Here is a 14,543-nt window from a genome sequence, read left to right on the forward strand (position 1 = left end):
AAATATTTGGATTATTTAAAAATGAGAACAATGAGGGAATTCCCTGGAGGTCCAGTGGTTAGGACTCGCCTGGCCCTTTCACTGCCATGGCGTGGGTTTAATCCCCAGTCGGGAAGCTGAGATCCTGCAAACCGTGTGGCGAGGCCAAAAATAAAAATAAAATAAAAGAGAACAATGAAGAAATTGTTTTAGGGGTAGGACTTATTTTTAAGAGTATTAGATTATTTTAAAACAATGGGGAGGATTAACATAAAAGTAGCAGAATATATGACAACTGGGATATTTATTTGTAATTAATTAATTATTTATTTTTTGGGCTGTGTTGGGTCTTCGTTTCTGTGCGAGGGCTTATTCTAGTTGCGGCGAGCCGGGGCCCCTCTTCATCACGGTGCGTGGGCCTCTCACTGTCGTGGCCTCTCTTGTTGCGGAGCACAGGCTCCAGACGTGCAGCCTCAGTAGTTGTGGCTCACGGGCCTAGTTGCTCCGCGGCATGTGGGATCTTCCCAGACCAGGGCTCGAACCTGTGTCCCCTGCATTAGCAGGCAGATTCTCAACCACTGCGCCACCAGGGAAGCCCCAACAACTGGGATATTTCTAATAATCTTGGAGGCATGATTAACTTGTTTACATTGCCATCCATTTAAGTAACTTAACATTTAAAATTTGTGACTTGCTTTTTATCTAAGGTTGAAAAAAAAAGAAGTAATTAGGAGCCTCTGTTGATCATTACAATTACAAATGTCTTCAAGCAAATATTTAGTGTGAGGATTTAAAGGTCCTCAGTATGAAAGACTAGGGTTCGTGACAGTGCTCGCCTGCCCTGTCTCAGTGTTTCTACCAGGGCACTTGCTTCCTGGCTAAAGAAGTTATGTTTTTAAATTCTGAAACCCGGTTTATTCTGAAGACTGGTTATTAAATGGTTTCCTCATTCTTGGGAGTCTACATTCATGCCAGAAATTTCTGTCTAAGACATCATAAGAAATCAAGCAAGTGAAAAATTCCCAGTTGGTTGACAGCTTCTTATACATTATTTTAGGTCTTGTAAACACTTCATTTGTTTTTTCAGCTTTTCTGATCATGAAATTTAGTTAATTCTGACATTGTTAGAATTGCTTTCCTGACTGTTCTGATTTATACCTGATTACCATTCATTATATTCGGCATGTATGTAGGTGTGATACAATTCAATGACAGCTACCTCCTTTCTAAAATGAGAGATTTGGGTAGTTTGTTGCTAGGGCATAATTTGCAGTAGAAAATAAAAGCTTCTACAATGACAGTAACGTTTGACTTTTTTTTTTTTTAAAGGATACTTATATGATCTCTGACCTTTCATTCCATCCCCCTTCATAAACTCCTTTTTTTTTCATAGTTTTTATGATACTATTTAATCATGGCATTTTATCTTAACAGACTACATTTTGTCAGATTTCTTTTGTGAGTTTTGTCACTTCTGCTTAAAGTTAAGGATTCCCTTCTCCTTCTCTATCTACTTTGCTAAGTGCTACCTTTTCTGTAAAGCTTTTTCTTTTCTCTTCTAAGTGAGAACCATTGCAGGGTCTTTCCTGTGCTCCCACAGACCCTCAGCACACCTCTGGTAGAGCCCTTACCGCCCCCTTCTCCATATAAAATTGTGAACTCTTGTGGGAACTCTCCCTCTTTACCTTTGTTTTTGTATTCTGGGTCCTTGAAACAATGTGACTTATAGTAAGAATTAAACATGTTTTTGGTTTGATGAAGGGGATTATGAGAAGTTGTACAGATGCAGGCATATTTTATCAATTCAATGAAAAATTTCATACTTTTTGAGTGTTCCATATAATAATAGATACGATAAAGTAGAGAGAGGTTCTTTTTGGTAGTACCAGAGAGGTCATTTCGACTGTTGTCCTGTTTGACAAGAACTGACTTTTTTGTGTTTCTTTCCAGCATACAAGACAGTATCGGGAGTTAATGGTCCACTAGTGATCTTAGATCATGTTAAGGTAATACCACTATCATTATCGTCTAACCATTTAAGAAGTTAAAAGCATAGTATTAAGTACTGTTTAGTACACTTTAAGTTTTTTGTTATGATTCTTTTAAGCCATTCCTTGGTCGGAATGTCAGTGCTATATGGAGACAAGAATTTTAGGTCCGAAGTCAGAAGATGGGATTCTAGTACTGGATCTGTTGTGGATTCTGTTTGTGGCTTTGAGTCCCTTGTCTGTAAAATTTAAAATTTTATTTGTTTGTTAATCATACCTCACAGGTTTATTAGGAAAACAACAGTAATATTTGTGTGTTTTATGACTTGTAGGATATTATTTAGATATACTGTATCTTGTGGCTCTTGTCATAGACTACTGTGTGTTCTAACTACTTGTTACATTTTTGTCTTCTCTACTAAATTTTAAGGTCTTTGAGTGAGTAAACAATGTTACTTTTGTCTTTCAGGGCCTGACACTGGTATTCAAGTAATGAATAAACAACAGATTATCTCAACAGTGACTAAAACCATAAAGCAGAGAATAGTTTTTACTTATTCAGTTTGTTGAAAGACTCTTTAGTTACATGGGTTTTTTTTTAGCCACACCTATACATAAGAATTATCTTAGAAAAAGAGGCATAGAATATAGTCTATAATTGAATAGACTTCACCCTGGGTGAAGCCGCCTGCCTGAGTTCAGTGATTAAAATATCTTCAGAGGAGATAATTTGTATAATATGCTCTGTAGAACAGTAATTCTGCATTGGTTGTTGTTGGGAGTGGATGAGGGGGAAAGGTACACAGTTATGAGTTTGTGGAGAGAAGTAATGGCAGAAGTATGTTTGGCATGTGGCCCCTCTGGAAGCAGAAAATAAAATGAAAACCATTTCTTAAAGGAAAGGGCAAAGTGCACTGTCTCTTCAGCTTTATCTCTAAGATATTTTTGTGCATGACAAGGTACCTATACAAATTAATTGCAAGATTAAGCATATAGCTTACTCCTGGCCACAGTTTCATACTAGTCTGCAGTTTGATTCAAAGCCTCAGTATACAAGTTGTACAGGGTTTAGGCAGGAGCCCGTTAATATTTTGTGAAAGGATGAAGCATACACTTTTATTTTGGGGGGAAGTATTGAAAGCATTATTTGCTTTTTTGTCCTTTATTTCTTCTTTTTTATATACTTTTTATTGGATAAAATTGTTGACTCATATTTTAAAAATATGGAGCTTTTATATTAGTAAATATATTTTCAAAAACAGTTAAAAATATTCATGCTTCAACTATGTTAAGCGCTGAACTCAGCACCAAAAATACACAATACAAATACGTAAGTGTCTAATTGGTAAGTGCTATGAAGGGTGAGTGCAGGATGCTATGAGAGTCAATAATGGGAAGGACTTAGAAAACATCTTGGGGGAAGTAATTTTAAGAAAGCTGAAAAAGTTTTATTGAATGTTTGTTTGGGGTATAACTCCAGCTGAGGAAAAACTGGTAAATAAAGTTTATGTAGTTGTAAGAATGGCTTTATACCACCAGATTTAGAGTGTTTTTTGTTTGTTTTTAGTTTTTGGCTCCTGTTTTTAACTTAAAACATACACATAGGATCAAGGAATAGATAATTTTATACAAATTGTATCAGAATAGATGATGATGGAGACTGCTGTCCAACTCATTTTCTGAAGGTAGCACATCTTTGATTCCCAAACCAGACAAAGGCTAGTATCAGAAAAGAAACAATGTAGCTAGTCTCATTTACAAGCACAGATTCCAAAATTCTTAATAAAAATGTTCTCATGTATTGGATATTAGCAAAAATACACTTTAAAAACTCAACAGAATTATGACAAAGTAGAATTTATCCCAGTAATACAAAGATGATCTGATATTAGCAAATGTCAGTATAATTCAGGTCATTCATAGATTAAGCTAGAAAAGCTTATGCTCTTCTCAGTAAATACGGAGTATGTACCTGATAAAATTACTTGTTTCTAAAAAACAAAACAAAACAAAAGAAGAAGGTGGTCTTAGAAATAAGGGCTAGAACAAACGTTTAAAACCTCTTTAAGGATATCCACCATAACCTACAGCAAACAGCGTACTTAAGGAGAGCCTCTAGCAACCTTCCCATTTAAATCAGGACCAAGGTGAGGACCGCTGTTGTCAGCACCGCTGTCCGTCTGTGTTCTGTCTCTGCGCTTGGCCCCTGATCAGTGCTGTGCGGAGAAGGGATCACAAGGAAGAGGCACAGCTGTCAGCATTTCTCGGCGGTATGATTAACTAAACAGAAAACACAAGTCATTCAGTGGACAAACTATTAGAAACAATGGTGTAAAACAGTGTTGCCGGATACAGAGGATGTCTATAGAAATCAGTAGTGTTTTGTATGCCAGAAGTAACTACTAGAATAATTAGGAACTTTTTACAAAAAACTGTGAAACTTTGTTGAAAGACATAAAAGAAGACTTCAAATAACTGGAGATTCCACATTCATGAATGGAAAGACTCAGAATAGAAAAGATGTTGATTCTCTCCAGGTAACAAAATCAGTTAGAAATACAGTAAGAATAAAGATTTGGTGAGGGAGTAAGCAGATAGTTCAGTGGAGCAAAGTTAAAATTCTTAAAACCAACTCTCCTCACACCTGAGAATTTGACTTGGTAAATGATAAAGGCTACATTACAAGTCGTGCTACTTGTAGCACAAATTACATTTGTGCTACTCCGTAAATATTGTTGGGGTATTTGGCTTCCTGTATGAAAAATAAAGATAAAAATGAGAAAAATAAAATTACATACCAAAAATAAATCCAGATGGATTAAAGACCAAAACATGAAAAACCTATTAGAAGACAGTATAGAAGGCCATTTTTATGACTTCAGATTGGAAGGTTTTCCTACACAAAAGACACAAATCATAAAGGAAAACAAGTCATTTTATTGCAAAAACTTCTGTATGATAGGATACCATAAACAAAATTAAAAGACAAGGAAGACTGGGAGCAGATGTTCACAAAAGGATTGATATCCAGAATCTATGAAACTTACCTAAAAGTAAATAAGAAGAAGCAGATGTAGTTGAAAAGCGAGGAAAAGATATTATTAATAAGGCCATTATAGGAAATGAAGTCTGAATTGTCAGTAAACATGAAAAGATGCTCAATATTAGTAGAATCAGGAAAATGCAAATTGAAAGATACTATTTTTTATTTTATCAAAATGGTAAAAATTAAAGTTTAATAATGTAAGATTGGCAAAGATGTAGGGAAAAGATACTTTCCTATCCTACTAGGGAGTTTGTAAAGTAAAAGGTTCCTTTGCAGAGTAATTTCACATAACAATGGACACAGCCTATAGCCCACCACTACGGAACCAGCTACCTTAGGGAAACTTGGGCCCACATGTGAGAATGTTCATTGCAGCATGTTTGTAGTAGTTTAAATTTGGAACAGCCTTGAACACCAGTGGTAGAACAGCTGAATAAAATGTAGTGTCACTTGATTTTATTTTAGCTATATCTGTTCTAACATTGGTTCTAGGTGCCCATTTATTCATATTAGCATCTCCAGAATCAAGTGTCCTACGGTCAGTGTTGATTCACAGATGCATTGGCAGATGTTTTCCTTCACATCACACAACGTAGTGATGCATTTTTCAAAAGATTCTGTTAATCAAATAAGGTAAATATGACTATGACAGATCCAAAACATACGGTGAAGTGGGAAAAAAACGAGTTGCAGGATGATACATTTAGTATGTTGCCATTTAGGTAAGTGAAACACTACAGTATATTTTTGGAAACATGCAATTTAAAATATTAAAAATGGATTAGAGGAATACATTTCTGGTTAGGAGAATTAGATTGAGGAGGGAATATTAGCATTATTTATTATAATAGTAATTATTTTATTGTTCAGTTGCATTTTATTCCTGTCCTCCCAAGGCACAAGATGACTACACAGCCCAGAAGAAAACATCATTTCTGAGTAGTGGGAACATAGTTTTTTAACTTTCTGTAGTCTCAAAGCTTAAAAACATACACACAGAAGGAAAGAATTTAATTGCCGTGGTTTCATAGATTTAAGATCCTTCTCTCTGTACCTTATGCTGTGTTTGCCAGTATATGTGCCAGTGATCAGTGTTCTAAGGACTTACACTACCTGAGGATATTCTAAACTCCGGATGTATACCTGTATGCTTCGGGGAGGTGTGGGGTCTGCATGTGCATACGTGCTGTGAAAGACAGAGAGCATATAGAGTATTTTGAGGAGCTTTTAAAATGTTGGTTATTGAGCCTTTATTTTTTTCCTATTTAGTTTCCCAGATATGCTGAGATTGTGCACTTAACACTACCTGATGGCACGAAGAGGAGTGGGCAAGTTCTAGAAGTTAGTGGTTCCAAAGCAGTGGTTCAGGTAAGCATCGCTTTCAAAACCTGGCCAGTTGAACGTTTTTCTGATCACAACAAACATAAGAAACACCAATAGTCCTTTTTAGTAATTATCACATAAGTATACAGATCTTCATCAACTTATAGGTGGGGTGACATCTTGATAAACCCATCATAAGCTGAAAATATCGTAAGTTGAAAATGCATTTAGTACACAGAAACTACCGAACATCATAGCTTAGCTTAGCTTACATTAAAGGTGCCCAGAACACTTATATTAGCATACGATGGCACAAAACCATATAACACAAAGCCTATTTTATAATAAAATGTTAAATATCTCATGTGATTTTTTTTTTTCTCATGTGATTTTTCTGAAGTACGGTTTCTACCAGATGTGTATTGCTTTTGCACCATCATGAAGGTGAAAAATCTTAAGCCAGGGACCCGACTGTTTACTGGCTGTGAGAGAAGAAAAGTATTTTTTCATGTTTTCTTGCTAAATGCCAGCCACCAATATCCATTCTAGCCCAATAGCTCCACTGGTAAAATGGCTTTTTAAAAAAATTTTTTTAATGGATAAAATGAAACAGTCACATAGAAGGGGAGAGATGAAAAGTAGAATTCAGAGCTTATGGGCTGAAACCAAAATGAGATCTGAGTCTACTCCTTTAAATTGTCTCTGATAATTCCTAGTTTTTAATGTTACTGATTATAGGAAGTGCCAGTTTTCTCAAATAACATATTGCCCTAAAAAGTAATCTAGAGCAGAGGTCAGCAGAATTTCTGTAAGGGGCCAGATAGTAAATTTTTTAGACTTTGTGAGGGTTGTGCCTAAGGTCTCTGATGCATGTTCTTATGCTTTCTTTTCCTTTTTTTTTAAAAAACAACCCTTTAAAAATGTAAACACCATTCTTAGCTTGCTTGATGGATTTGGCTGCAGGCATGACTCTGGGTCAGAGGTTGACAGTTTGGTTCGTCGTCCACCATGAACACGTCTTCAGTCATGAGGCTACAAGTAGTATATACGTTGATGTATTTTACTTTATAAGGGCTGACAAATAAATCTTAAGCGCTTATGATCTAAATTTCCTTTACCCTTCTGTTTACTTTTCTCTCTTGATAGGTATTTGAAGGGACTTCAGGTATAGATGCCAAGAAGACATCCTGTGAGTTTACTGGGGATATTCTCCGAACGCCAGTGTCTGAGGATATGCTTGGTAAACGGATATTATTATTCATGCTGAGCAGAGATCTGCTTCCTTTTTAACGTCTTTGCAGGAAGTCTTTTTAAAGATTGTGAAGATTTGAGTCATTGTCCACTCTGTACTGTCTCGTTACTGTTTACCAGGTCGGGTATTCAGTGGCTCAGGAAAACCCATCGACAGAGGTCCTGTTGTACTGGCTGAAGACTTCCTTGATATCATGGGTAGGGAGAGAAAATGGGTTTCTGTGTTTTGGGGAAAATAGCATCTACCTATCTTATACCTTTGTCAGAGAAAGGGTGATTTTTAGGATACTTTAAGTAGATAACCAACATACTCCATGTTTGATTAATTATGTTTTGTTTATTATTTAATAAATTTATTTTTCCTTGAGGTTATCTTAAATTTTTATATTTTATTTATTGTAAAATATCACCAGGATATATCTGAGATGTAAAAGCCATACTGGCTTTGAAATTAGGATTCCTCTCTTATTTGCTATACATTACATTTCACTTTACTACCATATAATTTGTGAATCTACAAAAGATTAATGGAAAAGAATATTTAAACAGTTTCAGATTTCAAAAATAACTGATTTTTTAAGAGTAGAAAGAAATGCTTTATATGCTTTATATGGTTGTAGTCTTAATGTAGAGACATATTAAAATTTTCCCTTTTGGAAATGCATTAGGCCAGCCAATCAATCCTCAGTGTCGGATCTATCCAGAGGAGATGATTCAGACCGGCATTTCGGCCATAGATGGCATGAACAGTATTGCTAGGGGGCAGAAAATTCCTATCTTCTCTGCTGCTGGCTTACCGCACAATGCGGTGAGACCTAGAATCTGTTTGGTATGAAATTTAAGGAGAAAGAATTTCCGAGTGCTTCACTCTTAGTGAGAAACCAAATATAGGATTTTCAAGGTAAATGCCCAATGTTACTGTTTATATAATCCAATTACATTGACTCTTTATCTACACATATCTGACTTCTTGCTTACTCTTAGGAATCTGCAAAAATTACAAAATAGTTTCATTGGGTAAAGCCCTTTAAGACAACCCAGTTTCATTCATGATTACAGTTCCCCAAAGTTTAGGGTAAAAGTTATTTTGTTGTAGAACTATTATTTTAGATTTTAACTTGGTTCTTTTGTACTCCTCATCAGATTGCAGCTCAAATCTGTCGCCAGGCTGGTTTGGTAAAAAAATCCAAAGATGTAGTGGACTACAGTGAGGAAAATTTTGCGATTGTATTTGCTGCTATGGGTGTAAGTATTATCTTTTTCTGTTTTAGTATGAAATGTAAAAGTGCTTGTGTTCTTAGAACAATGTAGAAAACTACACATATATTATTCGATTTATCTCTAGGCAGAGAAGTTGCAAGTTGGCATTTTGGGCAAACCATGGATTAGTATTTAGCATTTGACTGTGGAATGTAAAAATAATTCCCTTTGTGCCCAAAGCAAGCTGTTTACTCTGTTGGCTTTTGTGAACGTTTTGGGGGTACTTGAACCTTTAAAAGAAGGAGCAGTGCAGATCTATAGCTTGGCCTTCATCAGAAATAAATATTGGGGGGGGGGAAAGAAAGAAAGAAATATTGAGAATTTTTCTTCTCCCAGCACTGATGAAGTCATTGCCATTTAGGTAAACATGGAAACTGCCCAGTTCTTCAAACCTGACTTTGAAGAAAATGGCTCAATGGACAACGTCTGCCTCTTTTTGAACTTGGCTAAAGACCCAACGTAAGTAAACAAATAGAGCTGTTTTCCCCCTATTCATGCAGCCTTCTGGTCAAAAATGTCACCTTACACTAAGGAGGTAGAACATTAGAGTGAAAGCTGCACAGGCCTAGGTATGAGATAACCGTATTTAAATTCCAGCTCTGCTTCTTGCAAGTTATTTGGTTTTGGGTAAGTCACTTAGGCTGTGAAGCTCAGTGTCTTCTTTCATAAAATGTGATAAATAATACTTGTCTCACAGAGTTGTTGTGCATATGAAATGAGATAATAGTGTACGTTACCTAGCACACAGTCCATACTCAATAAATGACCTTTTCCTCTTACCTGCAAAATCTGGCCCCTACTTCTTTCATCCCTTTCTCCTTCTCTCTCTCTTCCTTTCTTGCTCAGTTTTGAGAACTATATAGTTCTGAGAAATTATGGGGCATTTATCAAATAAATCAATTTAGCTGTGTAGCACTAAGTAATTCTTATTATGTAAATGCATAAAAGAACTCTGCCTTACTTAAGAACTTTTAAAGTAATAATTGCTTAACCTTCCTCAATTTATGTGAAACTTTAAAAGGGAGACTGTACTATTATTTCTGGAATCATTTTGTGGTTTTTTTGGCCTTTTTGTTTGAGTGACGTAGGACTTAATGTTTCATTTCAGTATTGAGCGAATTATCACTCCTCGCTTGGCTCTAACCACGGCCGACTCCCTGGCCTATCAGTGTGAGAAACATGTATTGGTTATCCTAACAGACATGAGTCCTTATGCTGAAGCACTTCGAGAGGTAATTTTTTTCTTAATTAAAATGGATTATCTTGTCAGGGTTATCTTGTCCCTCTGCAAGTTTTCATTTTTTTTTAAATCATGTTTTTTAAAATGCATTGCTCATATATTAGTAGAATACCTTAATTAATCAGAAAAGAAAATATTACTTTTGTCAACCTAGTTGAAATGATTAGAGGACGAGATTTAAATTATTAGCCTATTTATCATACTCTCACTGTCTCCATTGGTTAAGACTGGATTCTTAGAGAGAGTAAATGATGCAAGCTATTTAATCAGTTACTCTCCCAGGTAGTTCTGTCTCTGTCCAGACTGTCAGTTTTTAGCCCTTTTCAAGAATTCCATTTTTAATGATGTAAGTTTTTATTTATTTACATAAGTAAAGACTATACTGTGGCAGAACCCTCTTCAGAACTTTTTTTTCCTTTAGAAAACTCAGTGATTATTTAGAAACAATATAAGATTCTAGCAGTTACCATCCAGAAGTGTGGGGTGTTTGTTCTAATGCAAGTTACTGAAATTTTGCGTGACTTGCTCTTTTAAGTGTGCAAAAAAGGGAAGAAGACTTTTGAAGAGACAGGCTTTATAAATATCTAGCTTAAGATTCCCTAAGATCCATCATCATATCTCACTCGGCTACAGTGCTTTTTCATCGAAGGACTTCTTTTCTCCCATCCATCACAGATACTTTTCTAAAAGGCAGTAAAAATAAGTATTAGAAAAGTGAAAATTAAAAAAAAAACAATTTACAAACCCTTTTATTAGTATTATTAGATTCGACAGACAATTATTCTATCAAATTGCCACTAAAGTTTTCTATATGTTTATCTTGCTTTCTGCATTATCTCCTTTCACATTGATAAAAGCTGGTCTGCAGGCAGGCCACGCTTTGAGTAGCACTGCTGGAGCATACTCTTGGAGGAACCAAAGTAGCGGTTAGAAGTTGGGCTTAATGACTCACAGTTCTTGTCGGCTGTAGATTAAAATGTATGCATATATTCTAGTGTGCATGTCTCTAAGAGAAAGACCATTTATTACTATTCTTGTCTTGTGCGGTGATACAGGGAAATCATCTGGCCCTTGATTGCGGTTGTAAGTTGGGGTTAATAACATTAACTTCCTCATAGGGTTGTTGTGAGGATTAAATTAAATAATGTATGTAAAGTGCATCAGATGATTTCTGATATATGTATTTCCTTCCCTTTTGATCTTTACAGGATTAGCTTATGTAAATCTGGCAAGATCCATAACATGAAGGAAACCTTGTGAACTGAGACTGTTCTCTTAGTTTTAAAATGTACTACCTTTGATTTATAAAATTGCAAGCAGATTTTCTTCTAGCCAGCTACTTGAAGATTTGTGTTATGGCAGTATGATTTTAGCAAAAAAACTTCTGGTCCCCAATTGTCAACATTTTTGTTGCAGAATAATCTGAATTTATGTCGCTAGATTTTTCTAAATCGTTTCTAGAGGTGATATTTAAAACGAATAAGATGATATTTCCAACTTTGTAATTTGGCATGTTCAAACAAATGTTTTCTAACCAAGCTTTAATTTTCATTTTCTGGTATGTGATACAGTTCTCCTTGACTCACTGTCAGGTTTCAGCAGCCAGGGAAGAGGTTCCTGGTCGACGAGGTTTCCCAGGTTACATGTATACAGATTTAGCCACACTATATGAACGCGCTGGTAGAGTGGAAGGTAGAAATGGCTCTATTACTCAAATTCCTATTCTCACCATGCCTAACGATGGTAAATTTTGGGTCTTTGGATTATAGCATCCCTAATCGTTGTAAGGACTTTGATTTGAAGAGAGAAGACCATCTATCTTTTTGAGTTGAAATTCTTTTGAGAGTTTATCCTCCAGAAGTTTACCTTACCTAGTGATTTGTTTCTAATAAAATTTTTCATTTCAAAACTACCCATAATTATTATTCTTTTGTAGAAAAATTTTCTTGTAATTTTAATTTTTAATTTTTATTTATTAGCTAGTATTTAGTGTCTACTATTTGCAGGACACTGGTCTAGATGAAAGAAACGAATTTTTAAAAAAAATGTATGGGCTCTACTTAATGTAAGCCTCTCATTCTAGTTGGATATTTTTTAAATGTCTGTGCATCAGTAATTTAAGGTAGCCAAAGTGCCAGATACGGAGCACAAATGGTAAATGCCACGAGACTCTAGAGATAGAACGATCATCAAAGACTTGCTAAAAATTACTTGGTTTTATCATGTGTGTGTAAGTGCACAGTGCAGTGCCTGCCTGGAGGTATGCCCAGCAGTTCCCGGGTGAGACTTGCAGCATTCCCCTTATGTTAGTGTCTTTTTGTCTTTATCTCAGTCTTTTAAAAACACTTTTTCAAACTATTTTCAGAAACAGTAATAACTCATTATAACTGAGCACTGTTCTAAGTGTTTTGTAAGTTTTGACTCATTTGATCTTCATAGCGACTTTTTAGATGCTCTCGTGTGAGGCACAGGGAGGTACAGTGTCACAGTTAGGAAGTGGCGGCTTTAGAACCCAGGCAGGGGCTTCCCTGGTGGCACAGTGGTTAAGAATCCGCCTGCCAATGCAGGGGACACGGGTTCCAGCCCTGGTCCGGGAAGATCCCACATGCTGCAGAGCAACTAAGCCTGTGTGCCACAACTACTGAGCCCGTGCGCCACAACTACTGAAGCCCGCATGCCTAGAGCCTGTGCTCCACAACAAGAGAAGCCACCACGAGAAGCCCGCTCACCGCAACAAGTGAAAGCCGTTGCGCAGCAACGAAGACCCAACACAGCCAAAAGTAAATAAATTAATAAATTAAAAAAAAAACAAAACAAAAAAACCCAGGCAGTCTGAATACTACCTCTGATATGAAAATGATTTGTTCCAAGGAAGTAGCTACAAAATTACTCTCTGTAATTTAACAGACTTAGAGATGTCTTGCTCTGTAGGACCTGCGTGGTGCTGCCTGTGTAGTGTTGCTTAACTTGTTGAGCCTCTCCGTATTTTCCATGTTGAAATGTTGTGTATCCCTCTGGGATAGCTTATGGACTGAGAATGTTCTCTCAGTGTACATCAAATTGGCAAATCTCTCCAAATGAACTTTGTGTTTAAAATGGAACTTTATATTTGGGGGAGAGAGAGCATAACTAGGAGAAATAGTACTTTTTATGAAGATAGCTAATTTAACTTGTGCCAACACATGTCTAACTGTGCTGCAACCAAATAAGTGAGACTGGCCAATACGGTAACCTCTAGCCACATTTGGCTGTTTAAGTTCTAAAGTTTATTAAAATCAGATAAAGCTTGAAATAAAGTTTTTCAGTCACATTAGCCACATTTCACATGTTCAGTAGCCACATTTGACCAGTGGCTGCCATATTGGACAGCACAGATAAAGCACTTTTCCATCATCACAGGAAACTATTTTCTATAGCACTGTTTTAAGTAGTGCAGATTGACTTCCTGTGGTTTTGTTTATATGAGATGGACACTTTAACTAACATCAGGTGTCTTTCTCTGGTAGATATCACTCACCCCATCCCTGACTTGACTGGATATATTACAGAGGGGCAGATCTATGTGGACAGACAGCTACACAACAGACAGGTATTTGAGAGTTGAATGATGCTCTAAGCCTACAGATCTATTCTTCAGTTATTCTTTAGTGACTCTGACTTTACTCTTAGGAATTATTTATTTAGAAAATATCAAATTGAATTGTTTTTAATATGGCTATAAAATTGTCATTTCTGTAATACTAAAATCCTGGTGTGGAAAAGAGTGCCAGAATTAAGAATTAAATTTCCACTTTCTTTATTATGCCTTAAAATGGAGTGAGTTGTTCAAAGAACTTTTTTGGGTCTTCTGTTCCATAACGGAATAATCTACCACTTTTGTTATTAATACAAGAACAGATTTTTCAGAGTTTCTTCTTTGTCTTTTATTGTTAAAATGTTTTTAATTGAGGTATAATTGACGTAACATTACATTGGTCGCAGGTGTACAATGTCATGATTTGATGTTTGTATATGTTGCAGAGTGATCACCACAATAAGTCCACTTAACATCCACCACCTCACATAGTTACAACACTTTTTTTCTTGTGATGAGAATTTTGAAGAGCCACTCTTCTAGCTACCTTTAAGTATGCAATACAGTATTATTAACGTACATAGTCACCATGCTGTGAAAGTTCCATCCCCATGACTTACTCATTTGATAACTGGAAGTTTGTACCTTTTAACCTCCCTCACCCATTTGGCTCACTCATCCCCTGCCTCAGGCAGCCACCAGTCTGTTCTCTATCCGTGAGCTTGACATTTTTTTGTTTGTTTTTTAAGGTCCCATATATGTGAGATTATATGGTATTTATCTTTTTCTGTCTGGCTTATTTCACTTAGCATAGTGCCCTAAAGGTCCATCCATGATGTTGCAAACAGCAAGATTTCATTCTTTTTTATGACTGAATAATCA

At 36.1% G+C, this 14,543-nt stretch overlaps 2 protein-coding genes and 1 long non-coding RNA gene across 13 annotated transcripts in view; 2 read left to right on the forward strand and 1 right to left on the reverse strand.

The window, feature by feature from the left end:
• The window catches only part of LOC309653828 (serine/threonine-protein kinase MRCK alpha-like), a 234,913-nt gene that overhangs the window by 71,959 nt on the left and 148,411 nt on the right, over positions 1-14,543 (forward strand). The window lies entirely within an intron of this gene.
• Positions 1-14,543, reverse strand: part of LOC309653829 — a 158,316-nt gene that overhangs the window by 62,280 nt on the left and 81,493 nt on the right. The gene's annotated exons all lie outside the window — the stretch shown is intronic.
• LOC309653827 (V-type proton ATPase subunit B, brain isoform-like) lies at positions 1,163-13,739 on the forward strand (the record flags this gene model as incomplete). The annotated part of the gene is made up of 11 exons (XM_082478624.1): positions 1,163-1,172; positions 1,903-1,985; positions 6,283-6,381; positions 7,483-7,576; positions 7,708-7,785; positions 8,256-8,395; positions 8,731-8,832; positions 9,209-9,306; positions 9,956-10,079; positions 11,680-11,830; positions 13,594-13,739. The coding sequence occupies 11 exons, from the start codon at positions 1,163-1,165 to the stop codon at positions 13,689-13,691; spliced, it is 1,077 nt and encodes a 358-aa protein (XP_082334750.1). The 3' UTR covers positions 13,692-13,739.

Source organism: Balaenoptera physalus (genome assembly GCF_965194825.1).
Source record: "Balaenoptera physalus genome assembly, contig: HAP1_SCAFFOLD_1270, whole genome shotgun sequence".
Taxonomy (NCBI): Eukaryota; Metazoa; Chordata; class Mammalia; order Artiodactyla; family Balaenopteridae; genus Balaenoptera; species Balaenoptera physalus.